Source organism: Dicentrarchus labrax, unplaced genomic scaffold (genome assembly GCF_905237075.1).
Source record: "Dicentrarchus labrax unplaced genomic scaffold, dlabrax2021, whole genome shotgun sequence".
Taxonomy (NCBI): Eukaryota; Metazoa; Chordata; class Actinopteri; family Moronidae; genus Dicentrarchus; species Dicentrarchus labrax.
Genome location: NW_026136708.1, coordinates 23574301 through 23592031, shown reverse-complemented (window position 1 = coordinate 23592031; position 17731 = coordinate 23574301). Strand labels below are relative to the sequence as shown.

Sequence of the window (17731 nt, the reverse complement as noted above, 5' to 3'; positions counted from 1 at the left end):
CCCCCTCAGAAACAACCCCCATAATTCATGGGCTGTAAACAGGAAGTGCTGCCATCAAGTCAATACAGGCGAGTCCAAAGTAAAGTTTATTAAAGTTATGGAGACGTCTCTTCTACAATGAAAAATGACGTGACTGAGAAAAACCGAGAGAACGATAACGGCTGAAATGAGACAGAATGAGGTTTGATAGGGAGAAAAAAAAAGTCTGTGTGAAGGAGAAAAATGTGGAGACAGAAAAAGAAAATTAAAGTGAGAGGAGATAAAAAAAAAATGTGGCAGACAGAAGGAGCCCGAGGGAGATAAAAGCGACTGAACAAGAATAAAAGGAAAGAGGTCAGAACTAATTGGACAGTTGTGGGCAGAGATGAAGTCTCTGGGGTGGAGGTCAGAGAGGAGGAGAGGAAGGGAGGACACAGTGAGATAAAGAGAATTTTCAGCAAACTGGTTTCTGGATCATGGGAGTTGTTGTCTTCACCACCATTGCTGTCATTTTATTTTGAAAATCTAATCACTGTGCTGCTACTCCCTCCTCCAGTAATGAGGTGGAGGGATGAAATATGGGGAGGAGGTGAAAGAATGAATGGAGGAGGTTTTCTCTACCTGAGATCCACAGAGGGGGTCTTCCTGCAGTGAGACCACAGGCCCCGAGGCCTCCTGGTGGCCCCCAGCTGAGGAGGAGGAGGGTTCAGCCAGGAGGTCGGTGAGCGTCTCCTCCCGACCGGAAATCTCCACGGCGGACACTCGGACAGAGAAACGAGCTCCACACTTTTCCCTCCGCTCCTCGATCACCTTGAACAGCCAGGAGACGGCTGTGGGAGCCACGCCCAGACTCTGGGTGGAGCAGTCCCGACCAATCATGGTGTACGTCTTACCTGGGGAGGGCGGAGCCAACGCAACAGTCACGTGACTTGTTCAAAAGTGTGTGTGTGTGTGTGTGTGTGTGTGTGTGTGTGTAGTTACCCAGGTTAGCGTGTCCGAAGCAGAAGATGCAGCCGTCCGCTCCGTTAACCACCGACTGGATGACCTCAGCCACCGTCCCCGAACACACCTCAGCCTATCAGGATCAAGGTCCAGTTAGTGTCGTCCAATCATGTTAGAGACCCAGAGAGGTTAAATACAGACTGTTTATTAAGATACAGTAAATAATAAAATGATAGTTAATGTTACATTAACATAAAACTCTCTAAATTAGCTTGAATTAGATTAAATTAGATTAACGTAATCTCATATATTTAAGTTATGATCCAGTAATTTAAAATGCTCGACTCAGGCTAGAAAAAAGGGCGCCGGTGCAGAAAGTTGTGAAGCATTTATGATGAAACATCTTCAGGGCCAGGGTTAGCATCACGAGGGCACTTCTGCAGCACTAACTAACTAATGAATAACATAAATTAGATAGCTAGTTCGGTAGCATTTTGCTAACATTAGCTAACGTAAGATGTGACTATATGTTTATCTCTTTATCTTTAAATCATCTTTAAAATGTGACTGTCTTTTCAACATAGATTAGCTTAGCATATAGCTATAGCATCTCTAAGCACAGGAAAGGAGGAAGTTGACCAAGGCTTGCTCAACTGTAATTGGAGCACAGAGCAAAAAAAGGGGAGGGGCTTACAATTGTGATGTATTTGGTCCGTAATAAGAGGATATAATAGAGTAAGAATACAACTTTGGATTCAGAATGAGAAGACACAACTCACAGAATAATTCTTTATTTTTTTCATTTTTTCATTGCCTTTATTTGAGGACAGCTGAAGACAGAGAGGAAAGGGGGGCAGAGAGAGAGAGGGGATGACACACAGCAAAGGGCCGCAGGTCTGATTCGAACCCTGGGCCGCTGCAGCAAGGTCTCAGCCTCGGTACATGGGTCGCCACCTCTACCCACTGAGCTAACCGGGCACCCCACAGAATGGTGTGATCATTTATCACATCCAGTCTGAACTCTGCAGGCGTCTGTTTCTCTTTTCTGTCACTGAGTTTTTTTTAAATAATTCTAATGTTTACATCTTCAATCTGCTTCCTCCTGACGTTAACCCAGTCTGATCTATATCCTCCTGTCGTCTGTGGCTAAACAGTGCTGCAGAGGTCACATCCCTGATGAAGAGCTCAGACGTTATTCAACAGATTCTCAGATTGGAAAGTTGCTACAGACTGATTATTGATCACATCCATGAGCTTTTTAAAATCAATCTGACATGTCTTCTTCGTTCAAAAGTGAAGCAGACCCAGTCCCATCTCACCTGTGAAGCATCCTGGGAGAAGACAGCGTCGAACATGAAGGTCTTTGGAGCAGAGGTCGAGGAGCGCCTCGGGGCAGCGGCGGAGAGTCCGCTGGCGGACGTCTCGCAGAGAGTCAGCTGCTTCTTCCTGCCGTCCACTTTGAGCGGGGACATGGACTCTGAGGACTCACTGCTGCGCACCGAACAGATCCGGACCATCACTCGGACCTGGACACGGACAGGAAGTCACCGTCTTTAATATCTCTGGCAGCAGTTAACGTGAAAATTAAATAACAGGACAATATAATAAATAAATAATTTGAAATGGAAACAAAAAGAAAACCTGCTGCTGGTCGAAGAGGAACTACAAAAAAAAAGTACCTTCTAAGAACCGGTTTGCTTTTCCACAAGCTAGAGAATCACAGCATTACGTCACTGTACGTCTCCGATGTTAGCGATTGTTACTGAGGCTATGCTAGCTGGCTAACTAGCTAGCATCTGATGTAACATTAAAGTTATGAACAAAACACTGATGTGAGAAATTAGTAGCTATGCTAGTTTGGATAATTTTAGCTAGCTGATTAGGCCCTCAACAAAAATAACTTTATCAATGTACAAAAACACAACTTTATTATGGCTGTACAGAAACACCACAACAGCTCTCTGCATTGTTTCATGAGGACTTCCGCTTGCTGTGTTGTGACTCTCTGATGGGTTTTTATTGGTCTGTCACAGAGCTGCTGAGTCTGCGCTTCGTGGCGGCGAGGAGGTCAAGTTTAAAGCCAATAACAATCTGAGACGCAGCAGTTTTTAAATGATGTGTCGCTATGAGTCAGCGGAGCGAATCATCACCTCCTCAGTGGCTGCAGCTGCAGACAGGAAGCAGCTGATCTCCAGTCAGTAAAATACACGCTGAACTTTAAATCCAGAAATGGTCTTTAATATATGACCCAAAGCTTGTGAACAAGAAACAGTACAGAATGTGAACTGTTACACCAAAGGAAGGCCTGTGTTTTAGTTCAGTTTTAGTTAATTAAAGAAAGAAAGAAAGAACAAAAATATTGATTTTGTTTCAGTCAATTCAAACACAACAGTGTAGAGTATCCTAGTACGCAGTGAGAAGTATATCTGGCTTTAGTGCGCTTTGTGGAGATAAATCAGAGGAAGCTGTTTGTACGAGTGACCGTTCAGACGACAGCGTCACAATGAGCAGCTATACAATCTGATCTCAGAGCAGCAGAAACCTCTGAGATATCTGAGCTGCACCAGGAATAGATCATTCTCATTAAAATGCTCTTTCATTTTTCTCTGCCGTTCAGGACCAGAGGTCCGATTAGGGGAGTTGGGGGACATCTAAACGTTGACTCCTGCAGATGCTAGTTGGATCAGAGTTGAAGAAGAATCAGGCTGATCAGATCCTGAAGATCTTTTCATGAAGACTTTGAAGCTGAACTACAGACGGGGAGTTATTAGAGGCTGCAGATGGCAGCAGGAGGGAGGTGAGGGAAAATGTTTCATCTTAAAGACCTGCCACTGACTTCAGTTACAGTTACAGGATGAAGAGTCCAGAGTGTCCAGAGAAGATCTGACATTATTGGGAATAACAGTCCAATAATAGAAAGTAAAGACAGTTTGAGAGAAACCTGGTTCCAGACCTCTGCACCACCATCATCTTCCTGCAGCCTTAGACATGTTGAATATCTGTGATGGAACCAGCAGCCATAAAGAACATGTAGATCTTTGGTTTGGATAAGGGCTGAGATTACAGAGTTATATATATAAAATAAATATTTGAAATCTGGTTGTATAGAAGGAGAAACTTTTCTTCTTCCCTCTAATGTCAAACAGTCACACACTACAGGATGTATTATTATTATAAGGTTTTTCTTACGTTCGCTGCCATCTTTCTCCATTTGGCGCCAGAGTCTGTGCAGTAGTGATCAGGGTTGGAAAATGATCTTGGTGAGCGGGTCTGGAGGTTAAAAATGGATCAGTAAACCCTCACATTACCAGATAAACTGTCCTGAACACGCCCTGCTGCAAGTAATCAGCACTGAGGCGAAGGAGGGAAGATCTTGGACATCTTTACCTTTAGATTTGTTAGTGTAAACTGAGCAGTCTGCTATAAATTGACCTCAGTTCACTGGTACAAAGAGAATTTATTGCCAGAGTGGGAACTATTTGGAAGCTGTAGATGGGCAGCCGAAATCTACCCACATATTGCCAGATTAAATACAAATATATTTGAATTTATGGGGTCTGGAGCTGTCAGGAGGTTGAGTGTGTCAGGTGATGTGGTTCTCTGAGCCACATGTGGGTCCAGGCGTCGGGTGTTGAACCTCTGCGGGTTCATCACTGAGCAGACGGCAGCAGATCTGGCAACAAGATCGACTGTGACAGCCGAGTGTCTGATCTGCAGCCAGCAGCAGAGTGCGAGTCTGTAAACACATTACATAATGTCAGCACACACCAGACTGATGCTGCCAGCGCCCCCCAGAGGCTGCAGAGCTCATCACAGTCTGAACTGTTCCTCCTCTGGAGAGCAGGAAGAAGATCAGATTTCATTAGTTAAAAAGCAGACGGTCTGACGCATTAATGGCAAAGGAAAGGAGGGTTAGTAAAAAGATTCCGGTTTATCTTCTGGGGGATCCGTACTGGGGGTCGGGATCTGGTCTGTATAAGACATTCAGCCATAGACAGAGACTGTGATTGTGTCCTCGCTATCAGCTCCTTCATCCCCACAACCCTGTGACCTCTCTCTGCCCACCAACCCCCAACCACCACAGACGGTTCCCACAACCTGCCGCCCTGCTGACGTATCAGACAGGATTCATGAGATTCCAGCAGCCTGAGAGCCAGCTGATCTACATCTACTGCACGGCATTCTGGGTAACAACGCAACAGCTCACCTTCCCCATCCCCGGCGCGTCCTTGACCTTTGACCCGGCCCGGAGGAGGCATGGTGGGACTGCGGGCGGGGAGAGCTGCAGGGCGCCGCTAAAGCCACCAGTGTAGACCAGGGGCCCCGGGGCCTCACTGGGTGGAGAGGCGGGGCCCGGCTGGGACTTCTTCCTGCGGGACAGACTGAGCTTCTGAGCCGCCCTGAAGATAAAAGACAAAGAGTCAGTCAGAGAGTTCAGAACCAACAAGTTTCTGATCGTTTCACCTCCATGTCTTATTACTATCGTTATTATATAATACTGATTCTCCTGTTTAAAGTTAGACAAGAGAAACTCATCACAGTGAATTTAGGATTTATTTAAACCAAAACAGAGTTGGAGATTGTTGAAAGACTAACAAAGACGGTTCTGATGAGTTTTAAGATCTGTGAGGTAAAATCAGTCGTTTTGTCTATGGTGGATTTTCAGTCATCTCAACAGTTTCCTCTTCAGCCTCCACCTGCCATCAGATAGGATGTTTGTTAGTGAAATGCACCATGGGAGTCGTAGTTAACGTATAACTCAAAATGTGTGTTCATGTTCACAAGCCTCTCCTATCTTTGACTTCTCACTGAAGAAGCAGATATTTTCTAACACATCTTCATCCAAAGTATAGAAGAGAGAGAACTGTGAACATCTGAAAGACCTCCTCCTGTTCCTGACTCTACACGGCCGATTTTATCCTGAAAGAACTGGAGCTGAGCTGAGGCTCTGATCAGGTTCAGAACACACACGGGAGGAAGAGGAGGATGAGGAGGAGGAGGAGGATGATGAGAAGAAGATGTGATCTCCTCCTCCTCCTCCTCACTGGGTCCAATCAGAGTTCAGAGGCTCTAATTACAGAGAGAGCCTCTGGGAATACACAGTGTGTGTGTGTGTGTGTGTGTGTGTGTGTGTGTGTGTGTGTGAACATTTATCACACACTAACTGAGGAAACAAACTGCAGCGCTGCAAGGTGAACGTGTGCTGACATTTACACTTCATCAATGGCAACCTGGAGAGTTGATTTAAGCTCCTGCCTCCTCTCTTCTTCTGTGGTGCTCATTGTATATTGTTCTGTGTTCACAGCTCTCGAGGTGGTCAGCCTCAATGCTAACCTTATAGTCACCAAGTGCTGAGCAAGTGTGGGTGGAATATTTAAGGCTTTTAAAGTAACTTCAACTTTGTGTCATTTCACATAAGCAAAAGTTCGGTTTCTGTTTTCTGCCATCTGTCACAGGATTATGGATTCACATGTAGCAGGTCTGTTGTAGGTTCATTGTACAGTTTAGTGTGAGGATCTGATCCACTTTGACAAGAACCACATTGTGATGGACGACTGGGTCAGAGCATCTCCAAACCTGCAGCTCTTGTGGGGGGTTCCCGGTCTGCAGAGGTCAGTACCTATAAAAAGTGGTCCAAGGAAGGAACAGAACCAGAGACAGGGTGATGGGGGGCTGAGGCTCATTGATGCAGGTGGGGAGTGAAGGTTGGCCCATGTGGTCTGATCCAACAGACGAGCTACTGTAGCCCAAACTGCTGAAACAGTTAATGCTGGTTCTGATAGAAAGGGCTCAGAACACACAGTGCAGAGCAGTCTGTTGGTCTGGGACCAGTCAGGGAGTCCAGTGCTCACAGTGTTTGGTGTATGAACAGACGCAGCGTGTAGCTCCTTCAAATTTCCTACGTTATTGTTTGAATCTGTTTTGGCTTTTTTGTTGAAACTCTGACAGAAATTATCTCCAGTCATCAGAAAAAGGAAGCGTGGAGTTTGGATTTCTTGATAATGTGAAATATCCATAAAGTGTCACTTTATCAGTTTACTCAATAACAGAAAAGGACTTCTTTAAGGGAAAATCTTGGAAACCAGTTGCCTAATAGAAGAAGCCATCAGTGAATGCAGTATTGTGCAACAGCAGCCCAAACTGCTGTACATTTTCCGAAATGATCAGCTGAAAACAAACTTTAACACGTTTATAAAGGAGGATTTACTGTTGGATTAAACTTAATCAGCTCAGTGGTTAGTGAGTATATAAATACTGTATATATAGTGTGTGAGGGCTGTTTCCACTTTATCGTCTACTGTACATCCAAGTTGAAGCGTTCAGTTGTTAAGAAAAAGCAAAAATTGAGCAGAAAAGAGCAGAAAGTGATTTATTGTTATAATGTGTTATTAGAGGGCAGATTAACTGGTTTCAACGATGCAGCAGGAGACAAATGGAAGAAAAATTATCTTTCTGTTAAACTCCGGTGCTGTTTCCTGTGAGGGTCTCAGAGGGTTAATAATGTGACTGTAATAGACAGCCTCCAACAGAAACAGCCCTCAGAGACCAATGAAAAGGGCAGTGACTTGTTTTTAAGAGCGATTCAAGTTTAAGATGACAGAATGTTATTTTATAACCTGACATTAAAGCTAACGCTGCCTATGATCTGTGAATTAACTCTCTTTATGGTTCAATCTTTATTTTTTACTCTCCACAGTATTTCTGTTCCTCTGAACCCACAATCCCTTAAATCTCAAGCTTGTTTGAAACCTTTAAAAATAAAGATTCCTCATATAACGGTGTTAAGTATCTCTCAAAAATACAAGAAATAGTTCAAATGAGACGAGATTTGTGGTGTGATACTCACAGTTCCTTCCAATCCATTATCTGCTCAAAGTTCTTCTCCTTGAAGAGGAACCAGGTCCAAACTCGTCCTCATTCACCATCGTAAAACAACCAGATTTAATCCAACAAGAACGGAGAATCACAACTCTACAGGAAGGAAACCTGATGAATACCATCGAGGCTGAGCGGCAACAGCGATGAAAGTTGTGTTTGATTGTGCAACATGGCAGCATGTGGAGCCAGAGCTGGATCGGAAAATTAAGATTTTCAGGATAAAACAAGTCAGAGATGAAGCGTTATCCAGTGAAAAGAAACTCAGACAGCTTCACAAAGGTTCAAGGAGCATTTTAGGAGGTTTAGACCAGTTTTTCAATCCAAAATCTGAAACAATGTTTCATAGCAACAAGTATCCAAAGGAATCCTGTCAGAATCTGATTGAATTAGTTGTTCCAGGACAGATTTTGATGGTGATCCGTATTTCTTTCTTTTCAAATAACTTATTTTTAATATATGATTTGTTTATCTTGATGTATCTTTGTGTTCTCACCAAAAATCTTCTCAATCAAATCTATGTCTTCAACAACAAACATCCAGTAGGATAATATCTTTAATCTGTCCATGCATCCAGTGAGGAAGTCTAAATCATTACATTGTCTCACCAAGGAATTTCCTTAAAATATTCCAACAGGTTTCAGTCTCACAAACATCAGAGGGTATCGATTCACTCTTAATGTATCAGTAAACTGAGCTCCCATCCATCAATAACTTCATCTGTAAAGTGATGTCTTGGTTATTCGAGTCTATGTCACCAAATTACTGAGGAAATCTGGGAGTGTGCCAAGACTTTTCTTTGTTCAGCAATCCAAACTACTTATAACCCTTAAACTTTTATGTATCGGTAAGCAGTTTCTGCAGCTGTATCCTTATTTCAGTTTCATTCTCACCAAAAAGAGAATTTAGAGTTTTCCGCAATTCAAAACCAACCAACGGTCCAAATGTATCCTTAAAATATCTCTAAACTGTACTATCTTCCTCATCCAAGACCTATGGGCATATGGGAGTTTTGCTCATTTCATCAACCAAATTTATTTGTACGTCTGCCAACAAACGTCCTATATTGATTTATCCGTAAAAGATCAGTGAACTCTACATCCGTCCACCAGTAACCTCTGAAATGCACAGTAAAGTCCTGTCTTAGTGACTGAAGTCATTCCTGACCAAAGCCTTCAGGAAATTCCTCCAAGACATCATTTGGTTGTCAATTAAAATTACTCGAATCACTTAAATTTTAACGTATCCGTAAAGCTTATTTTCAGAATTTGGGAGTTTTCCAAGACTTTCCTCAGTCCGTCAATCAAAAATACATCCAACAGCCCAAATCTGCCTTTAAAATATCTCCGTCCTCCCATCAGTGACTCCTTTGATCATCTGTAAAGTCTCTGACCAGAGTTCTTCCCACCAAACCTCTCAGGGAATTTGTTGCTAATATTCCAACAGGTTTCAGTCCATTCGTCAATAAAAACAACGTCCGTCTCGCTTCATTCTTCACACGTCAGTAAACTTTCCATTTCTGTCCGTCTGCGTCCTCGTGTTTCATCTCTGACAGGAAGTCTGCTGGATCGGAGTCGGTCCGACCAGCTGGAAGTTTTCAGGGAAAAACGAGTTGAGTTCCTGTTGAAACATCATCCACAAAGAAACGGAGGGAAGTCCTTCAGAGGATTGTGGATGTTTAGTTCAGTTTGTATCCGACTGCATCCTCAAGCCAAACGCTGCACCAGATCTCCACCAGAAAACCCCAAATATAGATCCCTGCATCCGTTCTTGCTCCGGTTTTCTTTCTATTCTTCACTTTGTCTACCTCTTTTTCATCCTCCCAGTCCTTTATTCCTTATTCCTCCTGCTGTTTTCCTGTCATTTGATCTTTTTCCCTCCCTTCCACCTCTTTTTTCTACCTTTACTTTAATCTTTTCTTCTATCTTAACCTCTTTCCTCTTCCTTTATCCCCCCTTTTCCTCTCACTTCACCTAATCTTGTCTCTTTTTTCCATCCTTTATTTGTCCTCCTTTTGTCCATTCTACCTCTCTTCTTCCTTTCTGATTTTCTCCTCCTCCTTCCTCCTCTCCCTCTCTTCTCTCCTGTAGCTCCTCAGTCTGTTCCTGCAGTATCGCAATGCTTTCCCTCCCCACCCCTTCCTCCTCCCTCCTTCCTCCTCCTCCTCCTCCTCCTCCTCCTCCTCCTCTAACTCTGAGAGAGAGAGAGAGAGAGAGAGAGAGAGAGAGAGAGGGGATGAAGGGAAGCAGCAGCAGAGGAGGAATAAAGGATTAGAGGTAGAAATAAACGAGTGAATGAAGAGCGGGTGGATTCCTGCCTCTCGTTGCCGTTGTTGCCGGGAAACACTGGCGATGCTCCAACCTCTCTCCCCTCCTCCCCTCCCCTCCCTCCTTGCGTCCGTCCGTCCGTCTGCCTCGCTCACCTTCCCTCCCTCTCCTCCCCCCTCTCTCTCTCTTCACAGCCCTGCCTCCTCGCCGTGTCGACACACAACAGCCATGAAAACACACACACACACGCACACACGCACACACGCACACACCACAAAAAAACACACACACACACACACACACACAGACACACGCATACTTGACATGCTACATGAATACTTCATGAGATGACAGACACCCCCATCACTCCCCCATCACTCCCCCCACTACCGGACTTCAAAGACTAAGTGTGTGTATGTGTGTGTGTGTGTGTGTGTGTGTGTGTGTGTGTGTGTGTGTGTGTGTGAGCAAATTGAAGAATGGAAATAAATAAAATGTTTGTGTTTATTTTTAAGTTTCCCGTTTTATGGATAAAACTTGCTCTCTTATCAGACTCTGCTCAACATAAATATTATTATTATTTATTATTATATACAACAGTTATTATTATTTTATCATCTGATCAGAATCAGAAATACTTTATTGATCCCGGAGGAAGATTTGTTTATTTTCAGTTGCTCTCAATACATATAAGAACGGTAAAATATGTTTTATATTACAATATCCAACAACTATATATAGAAAATATTAAAATAGAAAACTACACTCAGAGTCTGACGTTTGTTCATTATAATAAAATATATAGAAGATAGGAATATGCTACAGTACAGACAGAAGAGCTGGATAAAGAAATGCAGTATTAGTGACAGAGTTACAGAGAGCAAAAAACCCTAGAAAGGAAATTTATACTAAATTATTTTCATACAATCCAACATGAAGTGTCTTAAACCTGTATTCTATGTAATAAGGCCAGCAGGGGGAGCTCCACTCTGATACAATTCAGTCTTATGGAGAATGAGACGAGTTCTCAGTTGATTTATGAGCTCAGTAAACAGTTTCCTGATGAGTTTCTGGTCTCAGTCTCTAGTTTCAGTCTTCTTCCATACAGCATGATGTTCATTTAGTAACTGATGGTCCCATTTAGAGTAAAAACAGACCATAAAGCAGGGTATGCTTTAGGGCGGGGCTACCTTGTGATTGACAGCTCATTCTCAGTGAGTCCACAAACCAATGGGTGACGATTGGGACAATGACAGGGAATAATGGTTCATTCTGTCGAATCAGGTCCATACATTCATTTTCCAGCACTGTTTGTCAGTCTCAGGTAATCGCTCTTATTTTGGGGAAAACATGAAACGTAGCCACATTAGCAACAATGCTAATAGCATGAGAACACTGAGCACTAAAACTGAAATGCTCTTTACATCATAATTGTGTCTTTATTCTTGAGAACGCCGACGTTGGCCCTAATTATATATGATAATTAATGAAATGGTAAAACTGGTGGAACGACTGGTCCTGAGTCAGTTTTCTTTCATTCTGACTGCAGCTGATCATCAGCTCTCTGCAGGCTAACTCTGACAGATTCCCTCAGGCTGCTCACCTCGTATTGATCGGTGTCTGGTTCAGAGTATTGATCGGGACTGGACTGGATATGGATCTGTGGATCCTGGCTGATTGATCGGCTCAGGATACTTTCACTCTCTCTCTCTCTCTCTGCAGATATCTCTCTAAAGTTTTTCTTGCAGCATTGATCTGCTCCTCTGATCTCTCATCATCTGTCCAATCATACTGATTTATTGATTTTCTTTATCACCCCTGAACCTGTTTACTCACAGACCCACAGTCCGGGGGAAATGAGGGAATGTGAAGCTAAATGTTTATTTTCAATGTGAGCATCACATCTGAATGTACGTTGACTGCATAACAAGGTGAGTTAGGTCAACCAGTAACGGCCGAAACCAAAAACTGCCTCCAAGAGATGCAACTCTACCACAAACAGACATAAAACCGTCACAAAGAGACATAAAGAGACATAAAGAGACACAAAAAGACGCTGTGGATGCTGACAGTCTTGAGTTACGAGCTTTAGAGTCACTGCTGATGATAAAACATGTCAGTGGATTCTTCTGATTGGACAGAAGTTACATTTTTAGAGTGAAGCTCGCTGTGATTTATATGGGGCTTGAACTGTGATTAAAACCATACATATAGTTGCAGTTTGCGGAGGTGGGTGTGGTTTACAGTCCGCTGCAGGAGAGAGAGATGGTGCTCAGTGAGTTATCACTCTCTCTCTCTTAATGCAACAGTGTGTGAGTTGGCCGCCACACACAGACCAGAGAGGGATGGGGGATGAAGAGGGCTAAAGAAGCCTCAGAAACAGTCAGAAAGCTGAGTATTTGTGTTTAGGTTGTGTGCGGCAGAGGAAATAATACATTTGTGTTAATGAATTGATCAGTGGTGCTTGATAGTTTTCTGGGGGAACCTATGGTTGCAGAGAGACCTGCTGCACAGTTTAACAGAATGTAAATCACACTGTAAACAGTCTAATTGTGAAAATAAAGGACGTCTCTGACGGCAGTTCAGGCCTCGTTAGCCTGGACAGCCGTTAGCTTGTCGGCAGCTCTGCACCATCAGACTTCACCCTCCTGCTAATTATCCTGCCACATAACAGACACTCTGCACGTCTAAACTTAGACTCTCTGTCCTCCACCTTCTGCTGTCTGCTGACGAAGCTGCGCTGACAGAGCGAGGGTTCAGTTCCCACAGAGATGTGTGAGCGAGCAAGGCACCAACAACTCGACAACGACAATGTTCACATTATTGTGTCCAGCTCCATCTACATTTTCTTACATTAACATATATACTTTAAAAAGAATGGTGTGTGCATTGTGCAGAATATGCATGGAGAAAAAGTAATTATCAAAGAGGGAAATTTTATTGATTGTAAGAATTGGTATTCAGCAGACATTCCTCCACTTTTAAAATAAAGCACAATCTAATTCAGGAGGTCTGACCGAGCAGAGACTCAGATGGATGTTTCAGCCTGAGGAGCTCTGCTGGGAATCGAACCCTCAACCCTGAGACCATGTTAATACATCACTGCAGTGAGAGGTCAGTGGGCTGCCTGGGGGGGGGGGGGTTTGCTGAAGAGTAATGTGACCCACATCCAGAAAAAGCCTCAGTAAGCGGGGCATCCTGCTGAGACAAACCTGGATGTTTGATTTCAGGAAGCAGCTTTAATCCACCTGAAGATGACTTTTCCAGCTTGGCGTCTCGGAATGAGCTTCATTCTCTCTCACTGAACCTCATCTGGTTGTACAAAGTACAAAGTTTAAAATCATTGGACCCTGAAAACGAAAATGAAAATTGCAATAGCCAGTTTGGACCAGTAGAGTCGGTTGCTGTGCATGTTTATGGCATGATATGTAGAATTCAAATATTTTACACTAAAATCTCAAAATCAACACGACTGAATTGTAGTATTTAAGAACTTACAGATTTAATTTATAGAGCTTTGCTGTGCTGTTCATCAGTTTCTTTCACAGGTCACAGCCTTCGACCCCCACGTACCACCAAAACAAATCCCCCCTAACTCTTCTTTACAAGGTCACGTCGCTGTGTCCTGAGATCAGCGCCGTCCAAGACAATTGTGATTGGTTTAAAGAAATACAAATACAGCAGAATGATAATGGGTCCATCCAGCGCTGACCAGGGCTCCAACAATGTGTGGAGACCACAAGGAGACGTGGATGTCAGGACAGTGTTTGTGGCCCCTGAGGCTGGATCGCAGAGGGAAATAAATGAGATCCCACTAAAAGTTATCTGTGCCTTCAGATTCCTCTGAATGATTCCTCTTCAACGTCTCATTTAAGCAGCACTGGATCAATCAATGCGTCTTCAGTAAAACAAGCACATATCCGAACTGACTGATGGTAGACAGACAGAGTAAAAGACAAATGAAGGGACTATTGGGAGGGAGTTCTGTGCTGAACTCAGTGGGCAGCAGCTCGTGGAGTCAGACCCTGTGTGGTTAATAATCCTCCTGGTTGTTTTCAGGAGGTGTTTTGGTGCATTGCTGCTGCAGCGGTAGTGATGCAGTGAGTCTCACACATTCAGCAGAGAGGCTCTTCAGTCCAGGATGTCGATACAGAAACTCGGGCCGGAAGCCAGAAAGCCACTTTGGGGAACTCGAACCTCCTCAGTGGGGATCTGGAATTAATGTGCAGTTCATTTGGGGAAATATTCTTGTTTTAATCACACAGGGCAACAACGAGCTCAAAGATCTGCTTGATGAAAACACTCTCTGACCTCTGACCTGACCCACAACTTCTGTCTCCAGACCTCCGCACAAACCACAGCGAGCTCTCCCTCCATCCTCTGAATAATGGACGAATTCATCTTCATCTCTTTGCTCCTTTTGAAGGAGTTTGAAGCTGAATGTGGGATGAGCTTCGTCGTGGGGAGTCTGTGTTTCATGTGAGACGACATTCAACTTTAATGTTTTCATGATCTCAGAGAACTCTTCCTCTCTTCTGTTCAAAGGCACCCCATCCTCCTCTTCGTCCTCTGTGCTCTCTGTACCATGAACAGCAGCTAATGCATACCATATCAGCTAGGGGAGGAGGGGGGGAGGGTCTGACTGGTGACTTTGACACTGTGGGGGTTTGTCACCGATAATTACAACTGAAGCGTTTAAACAGAGACGTGGTGAAATCAGCCAAACCTCCTGGACCAGCCGACACCTCCAAACACCCCCAGAAACCCCTGACCCTCGAAGCCCGGAAAAATGCCAAAGACAGCAATTTATATGTAAGGATGTGTGGAGCCCATTGCTGTGGTAAGAGTTAGGATCGTAAAGATTCACTGATACCAGTCAGAAATCAGTACGTGGACCCCTGGATCGAGCTAAATGTACCATGAACCAGTCGATTGTTCACTTCTAAAGTCATGAATCTGTTGATGAAGCTTTGCTGCTAACAGCGTCTCAGCGTCATCTAAAGTTCTAAATACAAACAACAACACGCAACATATCAAACAGTGTATAAAACAGAGAGCATTATAAAATGAGCCTAATATTGTTCACAGAGAGGATTGTGGGATTTCTCTGCTGACTGACAGATGGAGTGAAGCCGTCGCTGGCTGCCATATTGTAATGACCCGCAGTCGTCTGGTAGCGTTTTCATATTGCTTCATGTTAATGCGGTCGTCCCCTGTTGAACCTCCAACTGTCTGTTGGCAGAAAGCCTGAAATCATTTCTGTGTCTCTGGAATCTGTCCAGACTCAACATTCATCAGTTTCTGCTGCACAGAGACTGAATTCATCTCTTTATTTTCATTCATTCTGGAGTCCAGTTCAGTTGGACCTTTCAGACCTGAACCAATGGAACACCAAGAGACATGAACCTGGACCTGACCACCAACTGACCTGACCACCAACTGACCTCTGCCAACTGACCTCCACACTGAATCACTGCTGCACACAATCAACACAATCATATGGACTGAAAACAGAAAACTGCTTTAAACGAGTGTGTGTGTGTGTGTGTGTGTGTGTGTGTGTGTGTGTGTGTGTGTGTGTGTGTGTTTGTTTGTGTGTGTGCAGGAAGCTGCAGGCTAATCAAGCCTTCAAAGATCTTCAGTTAAAAGCAGAGTGACTCTCTGCTGCCTCCCCTCAGCCTTCAGCACCCTCTGACAGATGCATGCTGGGAAGTCTTTGTAGTGAACGCTGGGTAATACCATCCCACAGACTCGTCTTCAGCAGAGCTCAGGTGTTTGAACAGGATGGAGCGTCTGCTGTATGTCAGAGATGCATTTATACAGCGTAGATATTTAAAGCTGCAACAACCTCCTCCTGAATGAGCTGATTTCAGGAAGAACTACGTCCCCGTTAAGTCGTTTTAATATCAAACTTTAAGTCTTCATTGTACACTGAACCCTGTAAACTTTACATACTGCGATGGATACAGAGCGCTGAGCAATGGGTTTGTTTTTTGGGCTGAACTTCACATTCAGTGTCTCGGTTCAATAATGTCAGCCGGTGGACTCTGACAGCCTGTTTAGTTTGACCTCTTTCATTCTGTCTCACTGCAGCTGGATAGAAATGTTGTGTCTCATTTGTTTATCAGACTCAGACAACACGCTGCCTCTGTTCGATCAGCTGATCAGGACCAATAAATCAGCAGACAAACCCTCCTGAACCCTGAAGCCCTCGCTGCTCCGCTGCTCTCTGACAGCTCCAACCACTCAAACCGGATAAAAATAGTAAATCTGCCAATTAGATTCTGTGTGGAGGGAAGAGCCAGCGTTTGACTTCTGAAGCACAACCGAATCTGGATCGGGAACGGTGGGATGAAATTCTATGAAACTTTTTTATTGATCCCTGAGGGTGAATTCATGAGATTCAGTCTGTGAAACTGCAGGAAGGAAATATCCTGAGAATAGACTCAAGTTCTGTTGGAAACGAGCTTCTAAATTTCCCTCGCAGTCAAAGTACCTTTACATCCAAACTTTAATCATTGAAGACGTTGAAGTAGAAACGATATGATACGATACGATTCAAATGATGTCACAGTTTATTTTATTCACTCCTTACATTTAATGGTTGTGCAGATTTGTTTTCCTTATTATAGCCTGAGGATTAACCACATCAGTGTGGCATTCACTGACCTGATGAAGAAGGCAGCTGCAGCAGACGGTGTTTGGCTGGTTTGGGTGGCGATGCTGTGAGTCGAACTCTTAATGGTCACGTAAACTCCATCTGAACCCTGGCGGACGAGACACAAAGGAGACTGAAAACTCTTTTCTGTGCAATAAAATAAGCAACAATAAAAATGTTATGTCTGGTTAGACTTTCAAAAAAAAGCTTGTGTGGTTAACACTGTGAAATGGTCACAGTTTGGTTAAGATTAGGCAAAAAAACGACTTGTTTAGGTTTAGGAAAGATGTAACGTGCCTGATTAAACAGTACTTTAAACAAAACTTATACATTAGGATATGTTTATAATAACTCACAGACGTTTTGGAGAACATTGACTTGATGATTTGTTACTTTAGTGTTAATCTCTGTAAACTCTGTATATTAGAGTGGCTATCTGCTGAAGCCCTGCAGCGTTGGCCGTCACCCCCAGAAACTAAATTATTGTCGACGTAACTACATGCACATTTATTCCCATAAATAAATCTCTCTCTCTGTTCTCGGCTTCTGATTTCTGCAGATTAACGTCCTCTAACGGGGACCGGGCAGATCCCAGAGGAGAGGTTGCAGCAGGAAAACATGGCCGCCCCTGCCAGTGGTTGGTTAGCTTGACACTCCATTAGCAGGAGGAGGAAGCTCTGGTCTGGATGAGGAGGTCATTAAGTAATTAGCTCTGGTCATTAGCCTGCTCGCTGGCATCCAAACTTCCCATTCTGCTCAATCACAACATGGCCGCTCAGTCAAGAACTGAAGGCTTTTTTCCGGCTCACTGTAGCTAATGGCTAATCCTGCTGGGCAGTGCTAATGACCAGACAGCACTGAAGGCTTGCTGTTGGACTGATAGCACAGCTCTGATATTTAGTGACATTTGACAGTATATCTTTGAGCTTTTATGATCAGTTTGAATCTGATCAGTTTACATTAGAATTCACATAAAAATAAAAACACCTACACAACTGTTAGTATTATT

At 43.7% G+C, this 17731-nt stretch overlaps 1 protein-coding gene across 8 annotated transcripts in view; it reads right to left on the bottom strand.

Annotated features, from left to right (window-relative positions):
* Positions 1-17731, bottom strand: part of kif26aa (kinesin family member 26Aa) — a 66099-nt gene that overhangs the window by 22662 nt on the left and 25706 nt on the right. For 5 of the 8 annotated variants that reach the window (XM_051408958.1, XM_051408959.1, XM_051408961.1 and 2 more), the window contains exons 4-8: positions 16734-16831; positions 5129-5321; positions 2241-2447; positions 961-1054; positions 601-872 (exon numbers count right to left, since the gene is read on the bottom strand). In XM_051408958.1, coding sequence (XP_051264918.1) covers positions 601-872; positions 961-1054; positions 2241-2447; positions 5129-5321; positions 16734-16831 — 864 coding nt within the window. Of the gene's footprint in view, positions 1-600; positions 873-960; positions 1055-2240; positions 2448-4110; positions 5100-5128; positions 5322-7768; positions 10138-16733; positions 16832-17731 lie in introns of those variants that run through there. The other 3 variants (XM_051408963.1, XM_051408964.1, XM_051408965.1) reach the window with 2 other exon arrangements.